The following is a 27,310-nucleotide window of genomic DNA, read 5'->3' as shown; positions in this document are numbered from 1 at the left end:
AATAAGTATCATATATAGTAGAAAGAATAAGTAGATGAAGTATCTTCCCAAGCACATAAAATTAAACGCGGAATTAAATGGCTATGTAATAAACTATTCGTGTTTTTCTCCTTCCGGCTTACAAGATCACCATATAGCGATTCTCTACTAAACATGTAAACACCGACCCAAGACTCTCTGTTACCAATTATATATATAGATATTAAAAAATAAAAATTAATGAAATATGTGTCAAATCCAAGTTTTCAAGTGAATCTTGTTTCTAGGTTACTAGATGTTTATAAGAGTAGGATGGTGTATTTTATTTTAATTGCAGTAATATTTTTTATAATATAAATATATGATAGAATCACAAGGAAAGATTAGAAATACAAGGACAGGGTTCTTGAATTCCTCTCTATTAGATTTCTTACTAGATAAACTAAATTGTTACAAAGATGTATTCAACTGCTGGTGGCCATTCTAATTCCTTTGAAGATAATTTTCTTGTTATCTATGCCTGCTTGAAAATACGCTTCAGAAATTTAATTATCTAGTTTCTCCCAGATATATTATTAGAAATAAGTCATAGATGTATTTTATGCAAGAGTAGTTATTAAGTTAAGAGTAGTTATAGTTAAGATTATATCTTGTATAATTTTTTGGGATAAACTGCTTATCAAATACTGCTAGATTATGCAAAAATGGTGTAAAAGGCTGTTTTAAAACTTTATGATATTTAATATTTGAGAATAAAAGAAACTAGCAAAATTTAGATTTTGTAGTAAAATCTGTCATAAATTTACACTCACATACCGGGTGATTTAACAATTGTAACTAATTATTAAAGATAAGTAATAAATATAAGTTAGTAGGAGTTAAAGATAAGTAATAAATATTTTTGTTTTGTCACGGCAACTATGATGTTATAGCGTAATTGCATTAAAGATATGGGTAAAAATAGAAAAAAATTGGCATAAATCGCAAACTATTAAAAATAGGTATATGGTATGCTTAAAAAAAGTTGAAGAGCTTTGCAAAATCTATCAGAAAAAATGAACATATATAGGGTGTACCATTTAAAAAATTTGAGATTTTTTAATTTTAGGTAGTTGAAATTCATAAATACAGGGTGGCGCACCTCATTCGCCTCGGTTGATTATACGAAAACGAAAAGATGTAAAAACAAAATATTTTATGGCTATATGTGGGAAGGCAATGTGCATAATTTAAAATTATTTTGAAATGTACTGGGTGTGTCAGAACTAAAATCTATGCCAAAGTTATATTTTTTCTTATGGAACACCCGGTATTTTATTTCATTTTTGGATTTTTTGACATAAAATATGGCATTTATTATATTAAAATATAATATTTAAAGATATTTAAATTTGCACGCTATAATAAAAACAACACATTGTATATTACTTTCAGAATTAATTCTTTTGCTGACTTTCAAGCCAGAGAAATAAAGTTTGCTAAAAAATTCAATTGCTTCCTTAAATGTATACCGGAATATCAAAAATTGCTGGTCTATTTTAAATATTTATTTTACATAAAAACTTCGTTATTTCAAATGCAACACCATGTATCTTTTTTAAAAATACTCTTTCAAACTATATAAAGGGTTCCTATACCTATCTAGCACAGATTTTAACTAAAAAGCGATTTTTCAATAAAATTGTAATCAAGATCGCTGGTGTCGTCATGACAATTTTCTAGTGACACTTATTAGCTATTTTCAAAATCGACATTAGTTTATAGACTTTATTTAAATTTATAACAGATTATTTTTATTTAATTTACCTACAATAAGGTTAATAATAAGTAATTTTTATTTTATCACGAAAAATGAAACAGTATCTGCCGGCGGAAGTTTAATTAGTTTAATGTGTTTAAGTTACAATGAACTCAGTTTCATTGTAACTTAAACATCATGTAGTGTAGGTCTGCTTTGTTCGTCAAATTTTATAACTGAAAGTAGATTATTGGTGTAATGAATGTGTATATTGAAAGATACGACTGACTTTTAGTTTTTATATCTCCTGATGAAGTAAATAAAGATTTACGAAATATTGAGACATAAAAAAATAAGTTTTTGAGTCACTGACCGCCAATCTGAAAATAATCCAAACAATCCCCTAATTTTCATCTATATACGGAATTTAGTTCAGAAATTATTATGAAAAAATCGAAATAAAAATGAAACCTCTACACTCTATATCTCAGATAAGAAGCATTTTAGGACATACATTTATACGAACTTTTTTACTTATTTTTATGTGTATTACACACCCTGTATTATAAAGTTATTTTAAGAAAACTTAAACACTAATAGACTAAATTAAAATGTAAGTTTTAACTACAATTATGCAACTGTCAAGAACATAGCTCCACTAAAGATCACACGACGGGAGTACTTTATCAAACATCTCAAGGATTATCAAACTTCTAACAAAATAAATTCTCCTGTAAACTCTGGAAAATACTATGTCTAGTATTTACGGAGAATTAGGTCGTTCGGATATTTAAAAAAAAAATAGTGGCAAACATTTTAAAGTTAACAATAAAAAAGAATACTTTACGGAAATGCTCCGAGGTACAGAGTATATCTAGTATTATTAGTGGCCACGTTCCTACATATCCTGTAAGTCATTAATCACATGACACAGAGAAATGCGAAGTAATATATATTACTTTATCGAAATGAAAATGTCTATAGAAATATCCTGGATTTGTAGCTTTTAAGTAACAAAAATGGTATTTCACGGTTATACTGGAACATTTCAAAAAAGGCCTGACATTAAGTATTTATAGCAGTAAATATACACTTTGTAGCAAAAATAAGCCGAATAAAGTGTATGCTAATATACAGAGTGAGTCAAATAAGTGCAAATAGAGCGGAGCTGGTAGATCTCGATGAAAGGAACATATTTTCTCTTTGTCGTTTTTCAAATAAGTCGAAAATAACCGAGTTACTTAAGTTTCAAAATTAAAAAAAATTGTCTTTTTTTAAATATTGAAAGCCATTGGATTTTTTCTGTAATTTGTTCTTCTAATCGAATCGTTGAAACACCCCAAGCGACATACTTGGCCGTTTTGGGGTTTTTGTATAATATTATTATTTTGGCAGAGAAGCATCGTTTGGTGCAAAAACAACCTAAGTACGAGTACTGCGTATGCTTTAATTCGTTACTATGTTTGGCCTGTTTAGTGCAGAAACAACCCAAGTGACATCACTTGAGTTCTTTCTATAGTAAATGTGGCTATGTGACTGATTAGGAAACCTTTGTTTCGTATACTCAATGAGAAGATTTAGCAGCAATTTCTTTCGACTTCATGCAATACTTACAGCTGCCAGTTTCTGCTGAGTTTCCTACACAGGACAAATTTTATTTATCACAGTTAACTGTTAGTGAATTTTGTATAACAATTTCGAAATCTCAGAAATCTTTTTTTTATATTTATCTTGAGGGTGTAGCTTCTTAAGGTCCGAATGAGGTTTGTTCCTTTATTTTTGATTATATCCATAAGGAAATCAATGAGAATGTTACCGAGTTACGCTTGTTTTGTAACAATTGCCCTGGGCAAAATAAAAACCATTGCATGCTTAAAATATGCATGGCCATTAAGGCGACAGGGCGTTTCGAGAAAATTTCACAATTTTATCCAATTCGAGGACATTTTTTTTACCCAGTGACTGCGCCTTTGGTATCAGAAAGCGAAAGTTAAGGTTTGACAGGTTGTATAATGTGCATTAGTACACTGAATTAGTTCTGGCTAGTGTTAAAAACGTATTCACAGTTAAAGAAGTGGGCACTAATGAAATTTTAAATTTTAAAAAATGGTGGCCAATATACTACAAGTTATGTTGCGTATCGGACGGCACAAAGACAAAAAAAGACCGGAAGGAAAAAATTCAGTTTTCGGTATCTAAGTATCACCACATAGTTCATGAGAAAAATAATGTTTTCAGAGCCTGTGAATATATTAACGGTTTTACTTGGCATGAATTTAGTGATTTTCGACAACCAAAAGCATCCAAAGCAACTGAACGAGACTACAAAGGTCCACTGTCAATAGGCGCGGTCAAATTGGATAACATTTAAACTTTGTTACGCTGGTGCCTGAATATCAGGATTACTATAAGCATATTTTGAAAACTCATGCTCGTAAGCCGTAAAAAGTTAAAAATCGGCAATAGAAATAAGTAGGATAAGCACCAAGTTTTATAAACTGCGATTAATACAAAAAATGTTTTTTTATGTCTTTTATTTCAGAAAAAAACCAAGTAGATACAGTTTTTTAACATCAAATTTTAAGACCCAAAATTTTTTTTTTTTCTTTTTTTTTTTGTTTAATACCAAATAAATTACTACCAAATAACATCTCCAAACCAGTTCAGGAAAATAATATCACAAGTTGACAAAATTAAACGTTTTTTTCATTTCCTGAAAAATTAGCAAAATGTCGCTTAGGGTGTTTCAAAAATAAACAATTCAATTTTAACCTATTATCAACGTTGGTTCGTGTTTAAGATATTACGCTTTTTAACTGAAAATTTCACCTAAATGGTATTTATTAAACGCCATCCAAAGGGTATTGCAAAGGCGCGTTTCTTGTTTAATGGTGTTTGTCAGTGGTACTGTTATCCCACAAATAAATAGAAAAGGCTTACCTCTGATATTATGCTATTAAGATATTATTTATTATATTCTTAAGTCCTGCCTTATCTGTACGCAACACAGAACATGGAAAACCAATATATTCCCACTTTCTTAAGCACTCACGAAACGTAAAATTCATTTTGTAAAATCGCCTTCTTTAAGATTATCGCACCTTTTTATAGAGAAAAATTATACAATCTTTAGATAATTATTAAAAATTGTTAAAACAGAATAAACCTGATTATTATGTTTTTATTAATGACAGCAACGTTTATTATATTCGACAAATTTGAACAACGAATATACAGTATGTCCCTGGATTTTCTTTACAAGAGGAAAAACTTTTTTAGTATTGACATTTTGAGAAAAAATAATTCTTCAAAAAAACTTTGCTTGTTGTAAAATGGTTAATCCCGTTTATATTTTTCCAAATTTCCATACCGTTTTAGAGAAAATTAAAGGAAAACATGAAAATATAGTTGATTTTTTTTTCAATAGTTCCTATAGTTTCGCCTTTTGATTTTTAGTACTTCTTAGGAAAAAATTCAACCATATATTTTCGTGTTTTCTTTTTTAATTTTCTCTAAAACGGTATGGAAATTTGGAGAACTAAAAACGGGATTAAACCAATTTAGGATAAGTAAGGTTTTTTATGAAGAATATATTTTCCTCAAAATGTAAATAATAAAAAAGTGTTGAATCTTATAAAGTCAATCCGGAAACTTACTGTAGTTGCGAATGACCAAAAATATTAAGCTGATTTACTTTTTTATATTTACTTCCACCAGAAATTGCCATTCTATCCGATAGTCAAGCAGCACTAAACGCGATCAACTCAGTAACCATCAATTCGAAGTTGGTCAAAGAATGCCAAGAGAAGCTCAACAAATTAGGCAAAGAAAATAAAATCCTCCTACACTGGGTGCCTGCTCACCAAGGGATAGAAGGCAATGAAAAAGCAAATGATCTAGCTAGAAAAGGAGCGAACACTCCACTAACTGGACCAGAATCGTTCTGTTTTCAAAGCGGGAACTAACTGAATGCGGAACTGAAGAATCTGGAAGACTCCATCCGTAACTTGGAATGGGTGTCCTCCAACGGTCTAAGACACTCAAAAAAGTTCTTCAGATCTTACGACCGAGAAAAATCAAAGGTTTTCCTTGATTTAAGTAAAAACAATCTTCATGTGGGTTCTAACAAGACACTGTCTCCTCAACGAACACCTCAGTAGGCTGAAGCTGAGAAACAATGGCGAAATTCTGTGGGGAAAATGGGGAAACACCAGAACACCTTATTACTGACTGCGCCGAGACGACGACTATTCGTGCCATGAACTTTGGTACGGCTGACGTCGAGAAATCGTCGAGGATGGCGAGCTGGCCTCTGTGGAGTCATCTCAGATACTGGCTTTTGGTAAAGCCCTGAGACTGTATGATGAGTTATAACTCGTTATAACTCAAGAAAGGGGAACACACAAAAGATCTGCAAGGTCGCGGTGATTAACTCCCCTCTTAAACATTCTATATTCTAGGGGTATTATTATAAAGCTACACTTTACCATATTATGTTGAAATTTAATATTTATTTTAGTACTTATACTATTAGAATATAATTTTACATTTCTTTAACCCTTAGTTTTTAAACCATAAAATTTTATATCATTTTTAATTTATCAGTTTGTTATTATTATTAATTTCTATTTATTTAATAACTAATACGATTGATTGTTCAGTGGTTAACATTTTCACTTTTTAATTACAGATTTATACTTAATAATTTTACAAAAATGTATTAAAATAAAAAAATACCACTTAAAACTAATATTTTTAAGACACCTATTTGATTTTTAGAATTATTTTAAATATTTCAGTGTATTCTTAAATAAATATTACCTTTCTACAAAGGGAAATACAGATTCCCTGGAGAATATAAAACATTATTGCCACTTTTGTTTCCTCTCCTGTTCAAAGGAACAAAATTTACGTTTTGTCTCTCGGGAGCAATGTAATCTTGTACCGTGGCTCAGGAATTATATAACTCTCGCTTTATAAACTCACTTAGTTTTTTAATAAAGGCTTCGACATCTAAAAGCAATGTTACCTAATTAGATTGAATAATAATTTAATTTAGAAAATGTGATAATTCAATTTCAAGTATCTAATCAGTTATTATATTAATCGGACATTCCAACATATCAATACAATAATAATACCAAGACATTATCAATATATTTTCTACTTGGTTAAATCCCAAATATAAAAAATAGGGTTGGTAGCAAGAAATACATCTATGCGAATTTTTCGTTAAAAAAAATATGAAAATTTGTTGTTATATTTTTTGCTAATTTTTTAAATTTTTAGTTAAAAAGTAATTTAGATAAATGAAAAAAAAACAAAAAATTCAGTGTTAAATTAAAAAAAAAATACTTAAATTTTGAGACCCTGCTTCACTCTTATACAGGGTGGCGCACCTCATTCGCCTCGGTTGATTATTCGAAAACGAAAAGATGTAGAAACAAAATATTTTATGGGTATATGTGGGAAGGCAATGTGCATAATTCAAAATTGTTTTGAAATGTACAGGGTGTGTCAGAACTAAGATCCATACCAAAGTTATATTTTTTCTTATGAAACACCAGGTATTTTATTTTATTTTTGGATTCTAGTGCATAAAATAAGGCATTTATTATAAGGGTTTAATATGTTTAAATGCTTTGGTTTTTGAGATATTTAAAGATTTTTAAATATGCATGCTATAATAAAAAAGTTTGTCAACACCCTGTACATTAATTTTCAGAGTTAATTCTTGTGCTCACTTTGAAGCCAAAGAAATAAACTTTACTAAAAAACTATCTTGCTTTCTAAAATGTATACAGGGGTATCAAAAATTGCTGGTCTATTTTAAATGTTTATTTTACATACAAACTTTGTTATTTCAAATGCAAAACTATGTATTTTTTTAAATAAGTCGAAGCAGATTTAAATGCTTTTTCAAACTATATTAGGGTTTCCTATACCTATCTAGCTCAGATTTTCAATAAAAGCAATTTTTCAATAAAATGGCAATCAAGAAGGCTGGTGTCGCCATGGCAATTTGCTAGTGACACTTAGTAGCAATTTTGAAAATCGACATTTGTTTACGGACGTTATTTAAATTTATAACAGTTTACTTTTATTTAATTTACCTACAATAGTTTAATAAGTAAGTATTTATTATATTATCAAGAAAAATAAAGAAGTAGTTCTTTTTGATTTATATTACGATGAAGTTGTAATTATATGGGATTTTCTATAAAAAAAAACAATTAAACCAAATTCATTTTCTTCACTTCCAATGAGAGGTTTCTGCCTAATAGGTTTTTCATATACCACACTATCAGCTCTGCGAAATAGAAAATGTAGTTTTTCAAGGAACGCTTGTCAAGAAAATTCCTATTTGTATATCTTTGAGCATAAACCCTTCAGGCCATATTAAATATATGTCCTCACAAAATGTTTGTGTGTTATCACAAAATAAAATCATTAGTAAACATATCCATTCCTTCCGCCAGCAGATACTCCTTCATTTTTCTTGATAAAATAATAAATACTTACTTATTAACTTTATTGTAGGTAAATTAAATAAAAATAACCCGTTATATAAATTTAAATAAAGTCCATGAACTAATATCGATTTTGAAAATAGCTACTAAGTGTAACTAGAAAATTGCCATGGCGACACCAGCCATCTTGATTATAATTTTATTGAAAAATCGCTTTTTATTCAAAATCTGAGCCAGATAGGTATAGAAAACCCTAATATAGTTTGAAAGAGAATTTAAATCTGCTTCGACTGATTTTAAAAAATACATAGTGTTGCATTTGAAATAACGAAGTTTTTGCGCAAAATAAATACTTAAAATAGACCAGCAATTTTTGATACCCCTGTATACATTTTAGAAAGCAATACAGTTTTTTAGTAAAGTTTATTTCTCTGGCCTAAAACTCAGCACAATAATTAATTCTGAAAAGTAATGTACAAGATGTTGACAAACTTTTTTATTATGGCATGCATATTTAAATATCTTTAAATATCTCAAAAACCAAAGCTTTTAAACATATTAAACCCTTATAATAAATGCCTTATTTTATGTCTAAGAATCCAAAAATCAACCGGGTGTTCCTTAAGAAAAAATATAACTTTGGTATAGATCTTAGTTCTGACACACCCTGTACATTTCAAAATAATTTTAAATTATGCACATTACCTTCCCACATATCCCCATAAAATATTTTGTTTCTACATCTTTTCGTTTTCGTACAATCAACCGAGGCGAATGAGGTGCGCCACCCTGTATACTTCACTCATATATCACAATATTGTGATATATGATTGATGGCCGATATGACGGCAGGATATATATCGTGACGGCAAGCGACAGTCTTGGGTCGGTATTTACATTCCTAAGAGTATGTTGAGAGTTGCTTCAGAAGGCTCCAAGCCCTCCTTGTATGTTGAAAAAAGGTACATAAAACTAGAACAAGAAAGAGAACAACGTATAGCAAGGCAAAACCTGAGACTAGCATGCATATGCATCACAAGGGTCATGAGAACGTGTCCAACAGCAGCAATGGAGGTCATTCTAGACCTAACACCACTGCACATTGATCATCGGTAGATATGCCAATGCGACAATGACAAGAATGGCGATTGACAGAAACAGTACTGGGAGAATTGGCAGCTCAGGTGCTTGGAACTCCCTCAAAAGAAAAATTCCACTACTCCAACTCCCAATGGTACCAGGAATGTACAACTTTGAGAAATATCTCACTATAGTACTGGACAATAAAAAGGACTGGAAGAAAGAAACGTTTGATCAGTTGGTAAAAGACCATAACATAACGTGGAATACTAATGCTTTCAAAATCAAAGCAGGAACAGGGATAGAAGTATTTATCCTTCTGGATAAAAACCGTTCTGTTTCTCAAGTGGAAACCAACTTAAAGCGGAACTCAAGAACCTAGAAGACTCCATCCATAACCTGGAATGGGAAACTCCAACTAACACATAGAAACAAGTTTTAAGTAAGAACAATTTTCGGATTGTCACGAGCTTCAAATCCAAACCTTCCCGACCGCGAATGTACCGGGTGGCCGACTAAGAATCGACGCCAGCTGTATCTCAGAAACTACTAATCGTATAACTTTGGGAAAAAAATTCTAATAAGTAAATCGACCAGGAGAAATCGCTGGAAGAAGTTCGAAAAATATCCGCTAGGGGGCGTTTTTCTGAGAGCCAATCATAAAACAGTGTTTTTTTCATAAATATGCAGGTTGTGAACATGTATTTTAAATATTATTGTAATCACAGACTAAAATTAAAATTTACTGGAAAAAAACATTCATATAAAAAAATAGAAATCAAGATGTTGAAAAACGAAGACGTAAAAAACAGAGTAGCCCAAGAAGTTAATGATGCTTTTCAGGAAGTGAGAAACAGCGAAGAAGATATAAACACTACCTGGAACGCATTAAAAACACCCTTAGTTAAAGCCACACAAACACATTTAACTGGCCTAAAAACAAAGAAGAAAAAATGGATGACGGACGAAATTCTCCAACTTATGGACCAGCGCAGAGAACACAAAGGTCGAGATGCTATAGAGTATAAACGTTGCAATAAGGCAATTAATAAAGCAATAATCACAGCTAAAGAAAAGTGGATTTCAGAGAAGTGCGTGGAATTAGAGGAGTTACAAAAGAAACACGACTCATTTACATTACACAAAAAAATAAAAGAATTAACTGGACCAGCACAACGTTTTTGTCCTCTAACAATTAGTAACTCAGATGGTACACTATGTTCAACCGTACAAGAAAAAATACAAGTATGGGAACAACACATGAAAGAACTTTATAATGACTATAGAGAAGAACCACCAGTAAGACCAACGGTTGATCAAGGACCAGAAATTCTCAATAGTGAAGTATTGCAGGCAATTAAATAACTTAAAAACAACAAAAGTCCAGGTCCTGACAATATATATCCAGAAATACTTAAATTAATGTCAGAAGAGAACGTAGGCTTTTTAACAAGATCTATGATAGAGGAAAAGTACCTGATGACTGGCTCCACTCAACTTTTGTACCGCTTCCGAAAAAACCATCAGCTCGACATCTCAGTGACTACAGACTTATTAGTTTAATGAGTCACGCACTGAAAGTATTACTTAAAATAATACATAACAGAATTTATAAGAAGTGTGAGCAAGAAAGCGGCTATGAAAAGTTTGGGTTTAAGAGTGGATTGGGAACACGAGAGGCCTTATTCTGTTTACAATTGATAGCGCAGAAGTGTACAGACCAACAAAAACCAATGTATGTGTGTTTCGTAGACTTCGAAAAAGCATTCGATAGAGTCAAACATACGAGACTTATAGAAATGTTGTATGAGTTGGGAGGTGACAAATCGTAATGTAACACTTCTGAAAAATATATATTGGCAATAAACAGGCCGCATGAAAGTTGAAAATAACAATTCCAATTCAGTCAATATACAGAGAGGAGTAAGACAGGGATGTGTGCTGTCTCCTTCGCTATTTAATGTTTATTCTGACGCGATTTTTCGGGAAGCTTTTTCTTCAACAGATTGCGGTATTAAAGTCAATGGCGAAATCATTAACAACATTAGATTTGCCGATGACACAGTTCTTATTGCCGATTCTGATACTGGTCTCCAGAGTTTAGTGGAACGACTTGAAGGCTCTTGTAAGAAATACGGGATGAAGATCAATTCTTCCAAAACTAAAGTCATGGTATTTGGCAAGAACCAAAATGTACCAATTCCTATTAAAATAGAGGGCAATACCTTAGAACAGGTCTATAAGTTCAAATATTTGGGGTCCTGGATAGTTAACACCTTGAACAACGACGTGGAAATAAAAACTAGAATAGAACAAGCGAGAAATGCATTTTTAAAAATGAAGAACGTCTTCCAGAACCCCAGATTGGACCTAGAGTTGAGAACTAGGCTCGTTAAGTGTTATGTTTGGTCAATCCTATTATACGGAGCAGAAACATGGACACTGAAAGTTCAAGAGATTGAATCGCCTCGAATCGTTCGAAACATGGATATATCGAAGAATGCTTAAAATTCCATGGACAGCCCATATCACAAATACCGAAGTCTACAACAGAATAGGCAGAGAAAGAGAATTGCTCAATATAATAAAAATAAGAAAAACATCATACTTAGGGCATATATTGAGAAATGAAAAATACCACGTCTTACAATTGATAGTTAAGGGTAAGATTGAAGGAAAGAGAGGTCTCGGAGAAACTATCTTGATTGAGAAACATCAGAAACTGGACTCACCTAACTTTTGAAGAACTTATAAGGAAAGCCGAGAATCGTGAAGATTTTGCCAATGTGATCGCCAACCTCCACGAAAGAGACGGCACGTAAAGAAGAAGAAGATTGTAATCATCGAGAAATTTGTAATTTTTTTGACATAGAGTATTTTGTTCTATCTCATAAAGTAAAGTGGTGGGGGAAGGTTAAACTTGCTTTTATAAAATTAGGATAACTCTGGTTTGGGTTAGCCGATTTAAACAAACTAGAGCTCGTTTAAAAGAGATTTTCTTCCTTAATGATCTCCAGTATAAATTTTGTTTCCATAATTTTTTTGTGGTAGCTAGAGGGCGCTGTTTGACATCATAACAGGTATTGCGCTTTTGCATAAAAAAAGTAAATTGGATGCTATATTTTTCTTTGCACCGTTAAATAGAGCACAAAATTTCCAAAATATTAGCGCACACCGCAACTTTCTATCTTCTCTCTAACGGGAGATCTTAAGAAAATAAATCATATTAGGCTGTCGCCTAGTATTATATGTCTAAAAATTATAGGAGTAGGCTAGGAAACAAAAAAAGGTAAATTGGTTACGTCAAAATATCAAAACGTTTAAGTTCAGTTTTCAGTTTCTCTTTTGTTTGTTTGTTTGTTTACTTTGTTTGTTTACTTTACCTTTGTCTACAAATTGTAAAATTTTTTGACAATAAAGGCATTTATTTATCATGCATCCAAATTTCGGGGTATTTAAAAAAAAATGACGTCATAAATTTTTAAACGTGTTTATGTAACATTATCGTTCATCCATATAATTTTTACAAATTTCTTGGTTAATTATCCGTAGGTAGTTCTCAGATTAAAATGTCCGAAAGTCGGACAACCAATAATTTTATTAAAATTTATAGGAACTATGTGCCGCCATATTGTTTTTAAAGGAAAACGGCAGAATTTCGTATGGCCAAAAACTAAGGGTTTATTTCATGTATCGTCATTTAGTTATTAATCCAAGTTCGTCCTTGATTTCACTTGTTTTCGCGTTTTATCTGTTGTTTATTTATTATTATATTATAAAGTTTATGTAATTTGGGTCACTTTTCATATAGCACAGGTACGAATCTTAATATGCACTACTGGTCCAAATCTACCCTTGATGCAAGTAGTTCAGCACCCAGACCGTTGGTCGGTAAATATTTAAACAGGAATTCTAGAATGGCGAATGATTGGTGGATTGGACTTTTAATTATCTGAATGAAATGAACTATCCATAATTTCTAAGAGATAAATTGCCAACTTTGTTAGGGGTCCATCATGATGAAATCACATTTGTTGTGCAATTTCATCAGCATAAATGTAGTTGGTGTAGTTGATGCAGTTGGTGCAGTTGTGCTGCTTATTTTGCTATGAATGTGTAGGGCTTCTTGGATACCACTTATTTTAGTAGATAGAGACGCTGGCGCGGCATATTTCCGTGGCCAGCTAGGTCATCGGATTCAATATGCCTGGGTTTTAATTTATGGGATCGAATCAAGAACGAACATGGATAAATAACAATTAAATGGTACTAAAATGAAATTAAAATATACGTTTTGATATTTTCACGTAACCAATTTACCTCTTTTTGTTTCCTAGCCTACTACTAGAATTTTTAGACCTTATAATACTAGGCAACAACCTAATATGAGTTTTTTTCTTAATATCTCCCGTTAGAGAGAAGATAGAAAGTTGCATTTTGCGCTAATATTTTGGAAATTTTGTGCTCTATTTAACTGTGTAAAGAAAAATATAGCCTCCTATTTAAATTTTTTATGCAAAAGCCCAATATCTGTTTTGATGTCAAACAGCGCCCTCTAGCTACCACAAAAAAATAATTATGGAAACAAAATTTATACTGGAGATCATTAAGGAAGAAAAGCTCTTTTAAACGCGCTCTAGTTTGTTTAAATCGGCTAACCCAAACCAGAGTTATCCGTATTTTAATAAAAGCAAGTTTAACCTTCCCCCACCACTTTACTTTATGAGATAGAGCAAAATACTCTATATCAAAAAACTTGCAAATTTCTAGATGATTACAACAGTAATATTTAAAATACCTGTTCACCTGCATATTTTTGAGAAAAACCCTGTTTTTTGATTGGATATCAGAGAAACGCCCCCTAGCGGACATTTTCCGAACTTGAAAATAATTTCCAGCGATTGCCCTTGGTCGATTTACTTATTAGAATTTTCTCCCAAAGTTATACGATAAGTAGTTTCTGAGATACAGCCGGTATCCATTCTTATTTGGTCACCCGATACTACTTCATATTAAGTTCCAGTTAAACCATTTAAATTACATAAAACGGAGTGATTCCTAAAAAAGATAAACTATTTCAGAAGATAATCCTTCAGAACTTTACTAAGAAAGGTTCTCAAGCATTTGGGAAACTAAACAGATTAACCACAAGTAGCAATATCACCAGAGGATTATTATATTTAAATTCTACACAAAATTAATCAGTTTATATAAGCACTTGATTGTCGTTTTTGCTACGTAGATAAACACAACAGAAATAATTAAAACCAACCGAGTGTAACAATACATGAAAAATTAAATAATGATAAGTTTTTCAAATATAAAAACTTTGTTTTTATTAGTATTTTAATAAAACACGCTTTTAGATGTTTCAAAAAACTTTTAATAAGAGTAACTTTAACTCTACATATGTTTCGGCTTGTTAGGCCTTTTTCAAGAGTTTTTTAAGAACTAATCGTCTAACTACACTGTAACTATATATATATATTTGCTATGGGGGTGGGTTCAGAGAGTTTACAATAGGGGTAACAAAAAATGTGTTTAGAAATCCTTGTTGGTCGTTAACATTATTTTCGTTTTTAACAGATTTTAGTATTTCTAACTGTTCAATGTAATTTAAGCGTCTACCTTTTGTTTCTCTGTGTAGTAACTTAATTGAGTTTTCATTAGTTTTGTGATTATTTACTATACAATGAGTTGCAAGACCAGAACTATGATGGAGATTATTAATAGACTTTACATGTTCTTTAATCCTTATATCTAAATTTCTACCTGCTTGACCTATGTACACGGCATCACAATCATTGCAATCCACCCTATATACACCCGACTTATTTTTGACATTAGTTTTGTCTTTATTATTTAATAAAATTTGACCTAAATTTCTTTTATTTACGTTAATAGTTTTACATCCTATTTTATTGAGATTATTTGATATTTTGTTAGTTAAATTAGGAATGTAGTTTAAAAGTCGATAATTGTTATTGTCTTTAGAGTTAGCGGAATAAAAATTTTTCATTACTATTTTCTTTTGTTTTTTCTTTAGTATCTAATTAAATTTTTGTATTAAATAGGTACTACTAATTATTTTAAGATATGAAAGTGATAATTAATGTTTTCCAAAAAAATATATTTTTGTTGCTAAGTAAAGCCAATTTTTACTTACTTTAACTTGGTCTTGTTCCCCTGCATATTCAAGTGTTTGAAAAATGGTCCACGTATATCTTCGCCTTACTTCTAATCGTGCCATGTAACTTCTGTACCATTTCTGAATTAGCAATGATGCTTTAATCGCTGAAATAGAAGAGAAAAATTAATATAGATTATATCATAGATGTAAAGTACATAAAAATAAAGTACATAAATATAATAGAAAAATATATAAAAATTTAGAAACTAATAGTGTCGCATTCTATTTTAATTAAATGTCTTTTTTAATTTAATCAAGTAAAAAACTCTATAAAAACGGTTGACTAAATAATATTTATATATATGTATATTCTGTACTAGCCAAAATACTGCATTAAACGTTATAACCATTGTAGAATATCAAAGAGAAATAATGGCGGCAGTAAAAGTTTGGACAAAAAAATGTAGCGATAGTAAAAGGCAAAAAATATTTATTAATACAATATATTGAAATATCCGTTTAACATTATTTTTATATGTACTTCAATAAAACAAGAACATTATCTACAACGTTTTCATAATTTATAAAACTATGATACTTTTTTCTTTCGCTTACTAAAACTCTTACTAAACAAATTTAAAATAATTTTCTAAAACATATAGCCAAAGTTGAAAATTAGTTTTTAAAACATGTCACAATCGTTTGTTAAGATATTTTTTCTGGAATATTAAATTTGAACTGTGCCGGTGGCAGTTCATGATGATCGTATTAAAATAATAATGATCGTTGCTTTGTAATAATATTTATGTATTTTAGTTTTTTGTAAGTGCATTTATTGAAACTACAAAACACTCAGGTACGAGGTGTGTGTAAAATATGTAGCCCTTATATAATAATTTTTACCCTCAAAATTTCTTTCGAGTCACTAAAAGTATTTGGAAGAAAATTATAATAAATTAAAAAATTATTAAGACTTTAACACCATGTAGCTACGAAACAGACCAGCATCGGACCTATGTTGATATGAGAAAAAAATCTTATTTTTACGTGAATAATCTCCCCTCTCTTCTTGAATACACCCTATATACTATACACGTACATATATCCAATAAATGGAGAGATTACATAATAAAATATTTTCAGCAATTGTAAAAACTAACTTTACATAAGTTAAATGCAAATTCTTCTATAACAACCGAGGGTAGCGTTGTTATTCTATTTAATATTCAAAACCACGCAATTTAATATCGAGTTCTACCGACATTTAAAAATAATAACACGTTTCATATCCTGGATTATTCAGATGTGATATTAATAAAAAAACTTTTCTTTGCATCTTTTAAATTGGATACATCCCTAAAGCTTTAGAAAACCTACAGAAATTGTTTTTCAAAATCGTGTATAAAAGCTTATAGGAAAGATATAGGAAATATGTACATAATGTTGTAATTATTTAATACAATTCTGAAGTAACGTCAATATTTAATGAAAATTGTGTGTCTGAAAAACGGGCACCTAAAAATTTGGTGTATCTTATAGTCTAATATACTTTTTCTACTGGGCCGATTTTGATGATGTTTAAGCAATATGTAGCTAAGTTATTTGACTCATTAGTATCTCTTTCTAAATTGAGAATTAAAGTTTCAATCTGTCAATTATAGGAGGGAAAACAAAATGTTAATATTTTGGTAAAAGTTTCAAACACCCTGTGGAATATGTTAAGACAGCAAGGAATTTAAAAGTTATTTTATCATCCAGATACATCCGTTCTAAATAAATTGTTTTTTGACTCATCTCACCGCATTATTAACGTACTGTACCCAAAATCCGTAAATCTATGGATTGATTCGTAGTTGTGGCAACACTGTCTCCGGTAACCACGCACTCCGTTGACTGAAAGCAGAACTACGGTACAGTATTCTTTATCCGCTGCGCTGTAAAAAACATCAGCGCGCAGCGGCGCAGAGCTAAACTAAATCTCGGACAGGTTTTGTGCCACGAGCCTATAAGGTTGCGCATCTCCTTATTTCTTCAATCAACGATGATATTTAGTAACATAACATTTCTACATTTTTAAACTTCATTCATAACCTCGAAATTAGTGGAATAAATTAGTGATTTCAATTAGCGTAAGTTTGTTCTTTTAATTTCAACGTAATCATTCAGAACATAAAAATTAGTGTTAGTCATTTTCAATTAATAGAAATAGTTAACAAACTTCACCACTAATAATTATACTTCAAAATATACGAAGAGTGTCATTTTGGCCTTTCATTATTTATCATCCGTCAAAAGAAATTGTGGTTAGAAATCGAAAGTTGATTGTTTTATAAGCTAGAATGTAGAATGTTTAGGGGGAGAGTTAATCACCGCAGATCTTTAGTGTGTTCCCCTTTCTTGAGTTACAACGAGTTATAACTCATCATACAGTTTCAGGGCTTTAACAAAAGTCAGTATCTGAGACGGCTCCTCAGAGGCCAGCTCTCTATCCTCGACATCAACCGTACCAAAGTTCATGGCACGAACCGTCGTCGCGTCGGCGTCGTCTCGGCGCGCTCAGTGATAAGGTGTTCTGATGTTTCCCCATTTTCCCCACAGAATCTCCATTCGCCGTTGTTTCTCAGCCTCAGCCTACTAAACTGTTCGTTAAGGAGTGTCCTGTTAGAAACCCCGTGACAATCTGAAGATTGTTTTTACTTAAATCAAGGAAAGCCTTTGATTTTTCTCGGTCGTAAGTTCTGAGGAACTTCTTCGAGTTTCTTAGACCGTTGGAGGACACCCATTCCATTTATAAGCTAAAGATTAGGCTCTTTTTATAGATACAACTGACTACCGCAAGCTGTTTTTTAGATATTGTGAATGATCGTAAAATAAATAATAAATAAATAAATAAATTATTATTTTTATTGTATAAAGAGTAATATTACAAATATACAATATTACACAATAATTGGTAGGAGTTTGGCGTTAGCCACTCTTCCACTCCACCATAAAATAAAAGTAAATGATTCTGCGCTTAGAATTCGAATTGTAAAAAAAAATGCAAAAGAATTACAATAACGAATATTTTTTTTTAAACAGCTGATCAAAAAAACGATTTTAAATTAATTTAATTAGTAGAAACAATATATCATTTTTAATTAGCAAACAAACGATTTTTTATTTCAAATTTAAATCTTGAAAATGGTGAATCTAGTATATCTAGTATTGGGTTTAACAATAATGCTGCCTTATAGGACAAACTACATTTAAATTTTGAACTAGAATGCCGCGGGACTGTAAAAGTATTTAATCTAATATCTCTATTATGGATTTCTGATCTTTTTATAAGTAAAATGTATAAATGGAGGAAGGTTGTATGTATAGACTTTATATAATAACATAACATAAAGGTATTAAAAACGTAAAGAGTCTAGGCTCATTCAATTTAATTAGGTAAGGAGTTATGTGCTCTCTATATTGTCTTCTTCTTACAATGCCATACTCTATACAGAGCGTCGGCTACCTCTCGCATGTAATTGTGATGTGTGTCATCAGTGTTTCACAAGTACACGGGGCCTACAGTTTATCACCGAAGCCGAACGGCACTATTTGAGAGGCTGTACAAGGCAAATATACTCAAGGTGGTTTGCCATTGCCTTCCTTGAGGTGGCGGCTCTCTGGTCGCTCTATCTTAATCGATAAATCAATATTTTTATTTAAATAAATAAAGCGACCGTACTACTGGCTGAGGATCGAACCCAGTACCATCGCATCTCTCGCACCGCAGATCGACACACTAACTGCTTGCGCTACGGCCGGCCACCTCTATATTGTATCACAAACAAATCTTACCGATGCATTTTGTACTCTCTGTATTTTTGCTTGGTTGTAGTTGGTCAAAAAACTGTAATAAATCCGACTACAATAGTCCAAATCAGCGCCGTTATTAGGTGAAGTTTTGTCGCTTCCTCCAACAAAAATTTTAGATAATACAGGCTTTTCAATTTAAACATTTAGCTTGTTTGTATACTTTATTACAGTGATGTTCGAAAGTCAGGCCGCTGTCTAAGTAAACTTCCAGGTTCTTGGCAACATCGATCCATTAGATCAGAGTACTACCAATAGGTAAATCAAAATTGGAAACAATAAAGTCCCTACTCCTCGCATTACCTACACAAAGAGCAAAAAAGTGTAAACTAAAAAGTATAAAGTGTAATTGAAACCACTAATTTATTCCACTAATTGCGAGGTTCTGAATAAAGCTTTATACGAAAATTTTAATTTTAAATATAAATATTTTATAATAAAATTTATTTCTAATATGTCATCAGAAATTTACCGTTTTTGCCCAATACGTTATTACGATCTGCACTTAAAATGCGACAAAAACTTTTAAATCCGGAATTTTCTATTTTATTTCTGTCGAAAAACGTGATTTATACCACATATTAAACCCTTCAGCTGACTTCTGGAATAAATTTCCATTTAAACGGAGATCAGCTCTTGGTTGAAGATATATATCCATTTCGACAGCGCTCGCTTGCACATACAAATAAATACGAGTGGCACTTAAAGATTTAGTTAGGTTTGGTTTGGAATATCATGATTTATGATATAAAATAAAATCTGATTTTTCCAGCATTTTATTCGGTAGTATTTGATAAAAAGCGTATTTTACAAACAGGGGCTAATATAATAATAAATTACATTTTTAAAAGTTCTGACACACGAGTCGAATGTTGCTGGGGGGAAAACTGCAACAGAAAAGTTATGTGGCTGAAATAACTCATTTTTTTCTATATATTGTAAAGAAGTTCTATTTTTTTATTGGTTCGTTTATATACCGTTATTAATCTTTTAACAATCAGGTCTCCGTGGGGCAATGCTTCAAGGTTTAAGCTAGGAAGCGAGAGACCTGAGTTCAAATTCCGGCCGTGGCAAAAATACTTTTTTATTTTTATTATTTAAAATACTGTTGATGTAAATTTATAGTTTATTACTAATATAAAAATGGAACTGTTTATTCTATTTTTAAACTCCAATATTAATGTAAATTCCTTGTTTATGGGCTAGTTTTGGTTTAAGTTATTGTCACATTGCTATGAAATTATTAATTATTAATTAGATTAAGATGATTTCTTAATTGTTATTAATTGGTAAGATATCCAATAGATGAATAATTAATTTATTTGTCAGAAATAATATTAGATATTTCATTTTTTTTCCTTAAAGGAATTTGCAATATCGTAATTATTTATTTAGCGAATAGATTTTGTATAAACAAATCTGCAAATTTAAAAGATCTATTGCCTCATTTTTAGGAGAGAGGCCTGGCTGGTGCTTGCCCGACTTCAACCGAACTCTCTTTCGGAAGTCCCGAAAGCCCCTTTTCAGTAATACTTAAGGCGAAAGGAACGCCACAATTAGGAGATACCACCGTATACCGACTAACCAACAGTATCTCCTGATAACCGCACCTATCTACCTACCTACCGTCCTATCTACCGTCCTACCTAACGTCTAACCTACCGTCCTATACCAACCGTTCTACTTAATGTCCCACCACAAGATATATATCGATTTCGACAGTGCTCGCTTGCACATACAAATAAATACGAGTGGCACTTAAAGATTTAGTTAGGTTTGGTTTGGAATATCATGATTTATGATATAAAATAAAATCTGATTTTCCAGCGTTTTATTCTGTAGTATTTGATAAAAAGCCTATTTTACAAACAGGGGCTAATATAATAATAAATTACATTTTTAAAAGTTCTGACACACGAGTCGAACGTTACTGGGGGGGAAAACTGCAACAGAAAAGTTATGTGGCTGAAATAAATCAAATTATTTCTATAACGGATACGTCTCAAAAGTGGCTCACCCGTTTAACTTTTTTATTTTTTCAGTAAAAAAAACGAGATTTGGTATGTTAGTATATGACATAAATTAGGATTGACTGACATAGTCAATTGTTTTCGGTCACTTCCTGTTTCACCGGAAATGACTACAACTTTTAATTGTTAAATGGCACCATCGGTATTTGTTTACTTTATATGATAGAAAATAACACTCTGAATAGAATGACATATCATATGTCAACTTTTGAAATTATAACTTGCGGTTTGTAACGAAAATTTGACTCGAAATACCAAGTGTGTGATATCAAATTATTCGTAAAAAAATGCTTTTTCCAAACATGCTAATGAGCCACCCTCATTCTATTTGAAAAAATTGGGATATAATTAAAAATACGATTTGAGCTGGCAAGGACAAGACACTAGAAACATTATACGATCAAATCTATTTTTCCTAGGCTCCTTAATTAAGGATCAGTGTTCTTAACATAACATAAATCAAAAGTTGTAGTCATTTACGGTGCAACAGGAAATGACCAAAAACAATTGAATACGTCAATCAATCCTAATTTATGTCATATACTAACATACCAAATCTCGTTTTTTTATCTGAAAAAATAAAAAAGTTATAGGGGTGAACCATTTTTGAGACGCACCCAGTACACGTATGCTAATTAAATAAAAAATATCAGTAGTTTATTAAAATTTTAATTTACACTAGGTATATCCGGTAACTGGTACAAAATGGCTGATTTAACCAGCTGAACAGTCGGGCATTTGTGTAAAGATAAAAGTGTAGAAAAGGTTTTATTAAAAGTTTATACAGGATGAGTTTTCTACGATTTTGTCTATGGGTATCTCGAAAACTACTGGAGATAGAGGCTCGGTTAAATGGGGAAAGAATTATTGCAGTTTTGTGGGTTCATAAATATGCGCCTTTCAGATTTTTGAAAAAGTTCATAGCTTACTAGATATTTCGAAAAAAAACTTTCGGCTATTTTAAAAATGGTCTCTAATTCCATTATAATCTACTTTAGACAAAAAGTTTTTAGATGAAAGTTGTAGATAATCACATCCTTAATCAGTCTTCCGTTTCTCTCTAGAGCCTGTCATTCTTGACATATAAACTTAAGTTTTTTTAAATGGAAACCATAGTTGGCCATGACTTCATAAAAAGCTCATTTTTTAAGCTTTTCAGCGATATAAGCAATAATATGCTTTTTTCACAAAATTACTGAGTTATAAATTTTATTGATTATTGAGAGATTATTATTTTAATTACTGAGATTTAAATTTAAAATACGAATTTTTTTAAAACGAAAATACCAAAGGTGGCATATGATATGTCATTCTATTCACAATGTCATTTTCTGTAGAATAAAGTAAAAAAATACCGAGGGTGCCATTTAAAAACCAAAAGTTGTAGTCATTTCCGGTAAAACAGGAAGTGACCAAAAACAATTGAATACGTCAATCAATCCTAATTTATGTCATATAACTAACATACCAAATCTCGTTTTTTTATCTGAAAAAAATAAAAAAGTTATGGGGGTGACCACTTTTGCGACGCATGCAGTATGGTTTTAATAAACATAATATAAATAAACGAAATATAACTGAAAATTAAACTAAAAAATAATCATATACAGAAAGTTTAAAGCTTTTTGGTTTCCAACCATTAAGGACTTTTTGAGAGATTACACTAAAATAATTTACACTAATTAAGAGGAAATTATTGTTAATTTGAAGTTTGACTTCATATAACGTTATTTTAACAGTGCGTCAACGGTTTATAATAATAGTTTATCTTAATAGAATTATACTAATCTTATATTTCTACATATTAGATATAAGGTTAATTAAAATTATTATAAAGGGTTACAAAAAATATTATTAGAGGTCAAGACACAAATTAATTATGTAAACTATTATTTTATCAAAACCAGTTTACAATTGTGCACTTCAAATTCCGTAATAGCAGAGCTGGACACTTCTAGATTATAATTTGAATTGAAACATAATTAAACTGTGTGTGCCGTAATGAAGTAGTGACCTAAAACAATTAAGTTGTTGTTCATGTTGCTGCTCTAACAATTAGTGATTTGATGTAGAATCAAAATTTTAAATTTAACTATAATTATTTTTCGATTACTTTGTATTATGCTGTGTGTTTCTTGCTTGTATATAATTTTATTTTATCTATTATATATAAAATAAACCTTCAGTCAAATTAATATTAGGAAAAATTATGTCTATTTTTATACAAGGGTTGCTGTATGGGAACGGCCGATTATTAGATAAAATATACGAGGTACCACAAAAAAGTCAAATATAAAAGTTATAGGGTTTTTAAATGTCTATTAGTGAGTAATAAATTTAACTATACAGGGTCGGTCATAAAGTCACACAGTGGCACTTCAAAGTTTATTTTTTTTAAATAGAATCCCCTGTATTATTGCATATTTCAATTCTTCCTTCAATTCTAAGGAAAAATCGAGATACATACAAAGTATTCCAAGTAGCATAGGAAGAAGAAAAAACCATTGACCACGGAAAATTAACCACTATTTGGTTGAATTTTAGTTATACTTAACTTAATAAATTTCTTGTAGGGAATAAAGTGCGAGAAATCTAAAAATGAGGTCGTAAACTAGTTAATAATAACCTAAAATTATGCCTTTGAAAAGTAGCAACATTGGAGTTAGCTGGCATTGTTAAAATCTAGTTACTGATAACCTATTGAGGGCATTAAGACTACAGGGACTTAAAGTAAGTCAAATGTTACTTTATAATAACCTCAAATTTGTCTCGGGGGTCGAAGGCATTGTTTGGTTTTCAAGTTAGGTTAAAATTTAGTTGTTAATAACTTTAAATGAGACCTTATTTGGAGAAGTTCAAATTAGGTTAAAAATTTAATTTATCTCGACCTCGTAAGTCGTTATTATGCTTCAAAGGTAAAAGTAACTTAGTTTTTTGACTTGGAAGAAAGTCAGACATACGGCAGGTTAAACATTACCTTTTTTAATTTTTTAATTACCTAACCTTACCAATAACTTATTTACATTTACTAGGAATAGTATTTCATCCATATTAGATTAATGCCCAAACGGCCATGCCAATTATTACACTTGTTTGTCTTCCTGGTTCATTATTGGGAAATTCATTTACATATACATATTAAAATACTTTACAGTATTCTTTCTCTTTCTCTTTTTTTATGTTAAAATGTAGGTAGTACAAATTAGGACTATTTTTAGTAAAATTTACCTCTATTTTACCATGTTATGACCTCAGGTCGGTTATTGCCTGTTAACCTGTTTTTAACTTCCAAATTACATTAGTTTTATTCCCCACCTTGGAAATTTTAATGTCAATTCTTGAAAATTTCGACCAATTTCCAGTTGGTCAGTAATAGTCCAGGTGGTTAATTTAAAGTAATTTTACCTTCAAATGTTTGTTGGGACCTCAAACCAACCTTTTCCGAGTTATAAACTTTTGAAAATATCACTTAAACAATTATTAGATTTAATTAATTTTTATGTGTTCGGTTTCATTTAACGATGCCATTCTGCGGAAACTGTGATAATTTCACATTAGTTCTCAAGTTAGCATTTATAGATGTATAAAATGAGATTAAATTATAAAGTCTGGAAATTACAAAATTTTCTTTAGACATTTCAAAATTAAAACTTCATAATTTGGAAATGGTTGAATTTAGGTAGATTATGCGTAATACGATTATTGCTTAAATTGAAGGAAGAATTAAAATATGCAATAATATACAGCGGTTTGCATTTAAAAAAAATTGATGTGCCACAACTTTATGACCGACCCTGTATACTTAAATTTACTACTAGCTTATAGACATTGAAGAACCCTATAACTTTTGTATTTAACTTTTTGCGGTACCTTGTTTATTTTACCTAATAATCAACCGTTCCCATACATATCAACGAACCTGCATACCGTACTGGCAACTGTTACTCTTGGGTCGATATTTACATGTGTGGAAGTAAATCGCATAGGGATCTTATTAAGTCGGAGTGAGAGAAATGCGACGGAGTGCTGTTGCGGCGTTTCCGGTACGACTTTCCCTATCAAGTAAAGTAAAATCACGATCGCAAACCGCTTATTTTTAAAAGACTTTTTTTCCGAAAAGATAACTAGATAAAATCATTATAAATGTTTCTGAGCATCTAAAATGGAATTATAAGGATATCTTTAAGGTGTCATTTTTTTATAACGAGAAAACGTCAGTAATCGTGATAATTTAAAAACTCTACTTTTTAACACATCACACGCCATAACTCAAGACACATTTTAGATACTGAAACTTTTTTTTTATTTTGAAGATAGGATCTTTTACAATATGTTTACATAAGAAAAATTCGATAAGGTTGTTTTTTCCATTCAAAAATTGTCAACAACCAATCTATTTACTTTTAGAGCATAGCAATTTTCAGCAGTCGTGTAATTTTTTTATTAATAAAGATTTTCACTTACTGTCTACGAAGAAAATACAGCAGAAATATTAAGAAAGTTTTTGAAAAAACTACAATCAATTATTATTTCTAATAGATTTCGAGATATCGATTTTTGAATTCAGAGTTCTAATAGCTCGACCACTATCGAAAACCAACTCAATTCTACTTATTTTTACTAAAAATGCAAATGTTTCTAGCTTGCACTTAAACATTTTCAGGCTATAGGGAAAATTACAACGACTCGTTATTAAATAAACAAATAAAGTATCACGAGACGTAATTAAATCGTGAAGCTGAACGCATGATGTACACATTTCCCTAGAACTTTAAGTACTGACAGAGGTACTGATTGGGTCGACCGATCAACTGCGACAAATCTGCTATATCCCCTTCCACGTCTCTTAGCAATGTGCACAGTTTCTCGATTCATTTCATACGTTTGGCAACGTATTGTTCTCTCTTTGTTCAGTACATTATAAACGCATTGTACTTTTCTTACATACGGAAATCTCGACCCAAGACTAACCTTTGCCTATAACATAGAATTAAAAAGCTGATACAACTAAATATTTTGTATAACAAGAAATCTTACGACAATTATTGCATTACATATAATTTACATTACACATGCCTCCTCGCATTTAAGTAAATGTTAATCTAAACAAAAACGTTATATTCCCTTCGTGATTTTTCAAGCTTAAAAACGCTTTATGTTTTTATCCTGTTGTGCTATAAAGAGTATTACGATTATAAATGGCAGAACATCACTCCTACGTACGTGAGCTTAAAAAAAAGGTTCCTGCTATCAAGAGCCTATTCTAACCAGCTATCACGCAAACAAAAAAAATCGTTTGAAATTAGTACTAAGCACTATAGGGATGTAACGAGCTTCTGACATTTAATATGTAAGAGAAGCAAATGACGTAGGAGTAAATATAATAGGCTTTCCATTATAATTCGCTTGTAAAAAACTTTTTTGGAATACACATGAATATACTATGGGCTCTTTGTATTCTCTACTTAATTTTTTGTTTATAATTCATCACAATTTAATAGATAGAAAACGTACTTGACAAATTGAGTGTAAATAACTATAGGTTTATTAATAGTCTTTTTTTTCTACTTTTTATTTATAATCCAAATTCAATACATTCACGAACATCAAGGGGAGGGGGAGGCAAACCATGATAATGAAAGGTCTTATACCCAAAAATCATCAGATGCACTTTCTTTCTATAGTTAATTATAAACGTTAATTAGAACTTATAGTTTCATATTTCGATTTCCCAATATCACAGCCATGTACCATTATTAGTAGTTTAAACATTTAACCTAATATATCATCGATCTAAACAGGCAAAACATATTAAGTCCAATTAGTTAATTTTTGACTTATTTATTGTAGTTGGCGAGGTTTCTTCAAGAATCTAACATTATGGGAATAATGTTCTAAGTTTTATTACTTTCATTTTTAAATTACTTCTATATTCAGTAAGTTAGTAAAAATGCATTAAAAAAATAATATTTTGAACTTAGTGTGTTTAGCTTGTAGACCGACGCCGACAATACTATCATGTTAACTTTTCTTT

At 30.9% G+C, this 27,310-nt stretch overlaps 1 protein-coding gene across 1 annotated transcript in view; it reads right to left on the bottom strand.

The window, feature by feature from the left end:
* LOC115890887 (serine/threonine-protein phosphatase rdgC) overlaps positions 1-27,310 on the bottom strand; it is a 494,608-nt gene that overhangs the window by 137,287 nt on the left and 330,011 nt on the right. Inside the window, exon 4 of the mRNA XM_030911238.1 lies at positions 15,434-15,561. Coding sequence (XP_030767098.1) covers positions 15,434-15,561 — 128 coding nt within the window. The remainder of the gene's footprint in view (positions 1-15,433; positions 15,562-27,310) is intronic.

The sequence above is a fragment of the Sitophilus oryzae genome, unplaced genomic scaffold (assembly GCF_002938485.1).
Source record: "Sitophilus oryzae breed Bouriz unplaced genomic scaffold, Soryzae_2.0 scaffold_937_pilon_pilon, whole genome shotgun sequence".
Taxonomy (NCBI): domain Eukaryota; kingdom Metazoa; phylum Arthropoda; class Insecta; order Coleoptera; family Curculionidae; genus Sitophilus; species Sitophilus oryzae.
The sequence above is the reverse complement of the archived record's forward strand: the minus strand, read 5'-3'. Positions and strand labels throughout refer to the sequence as shown.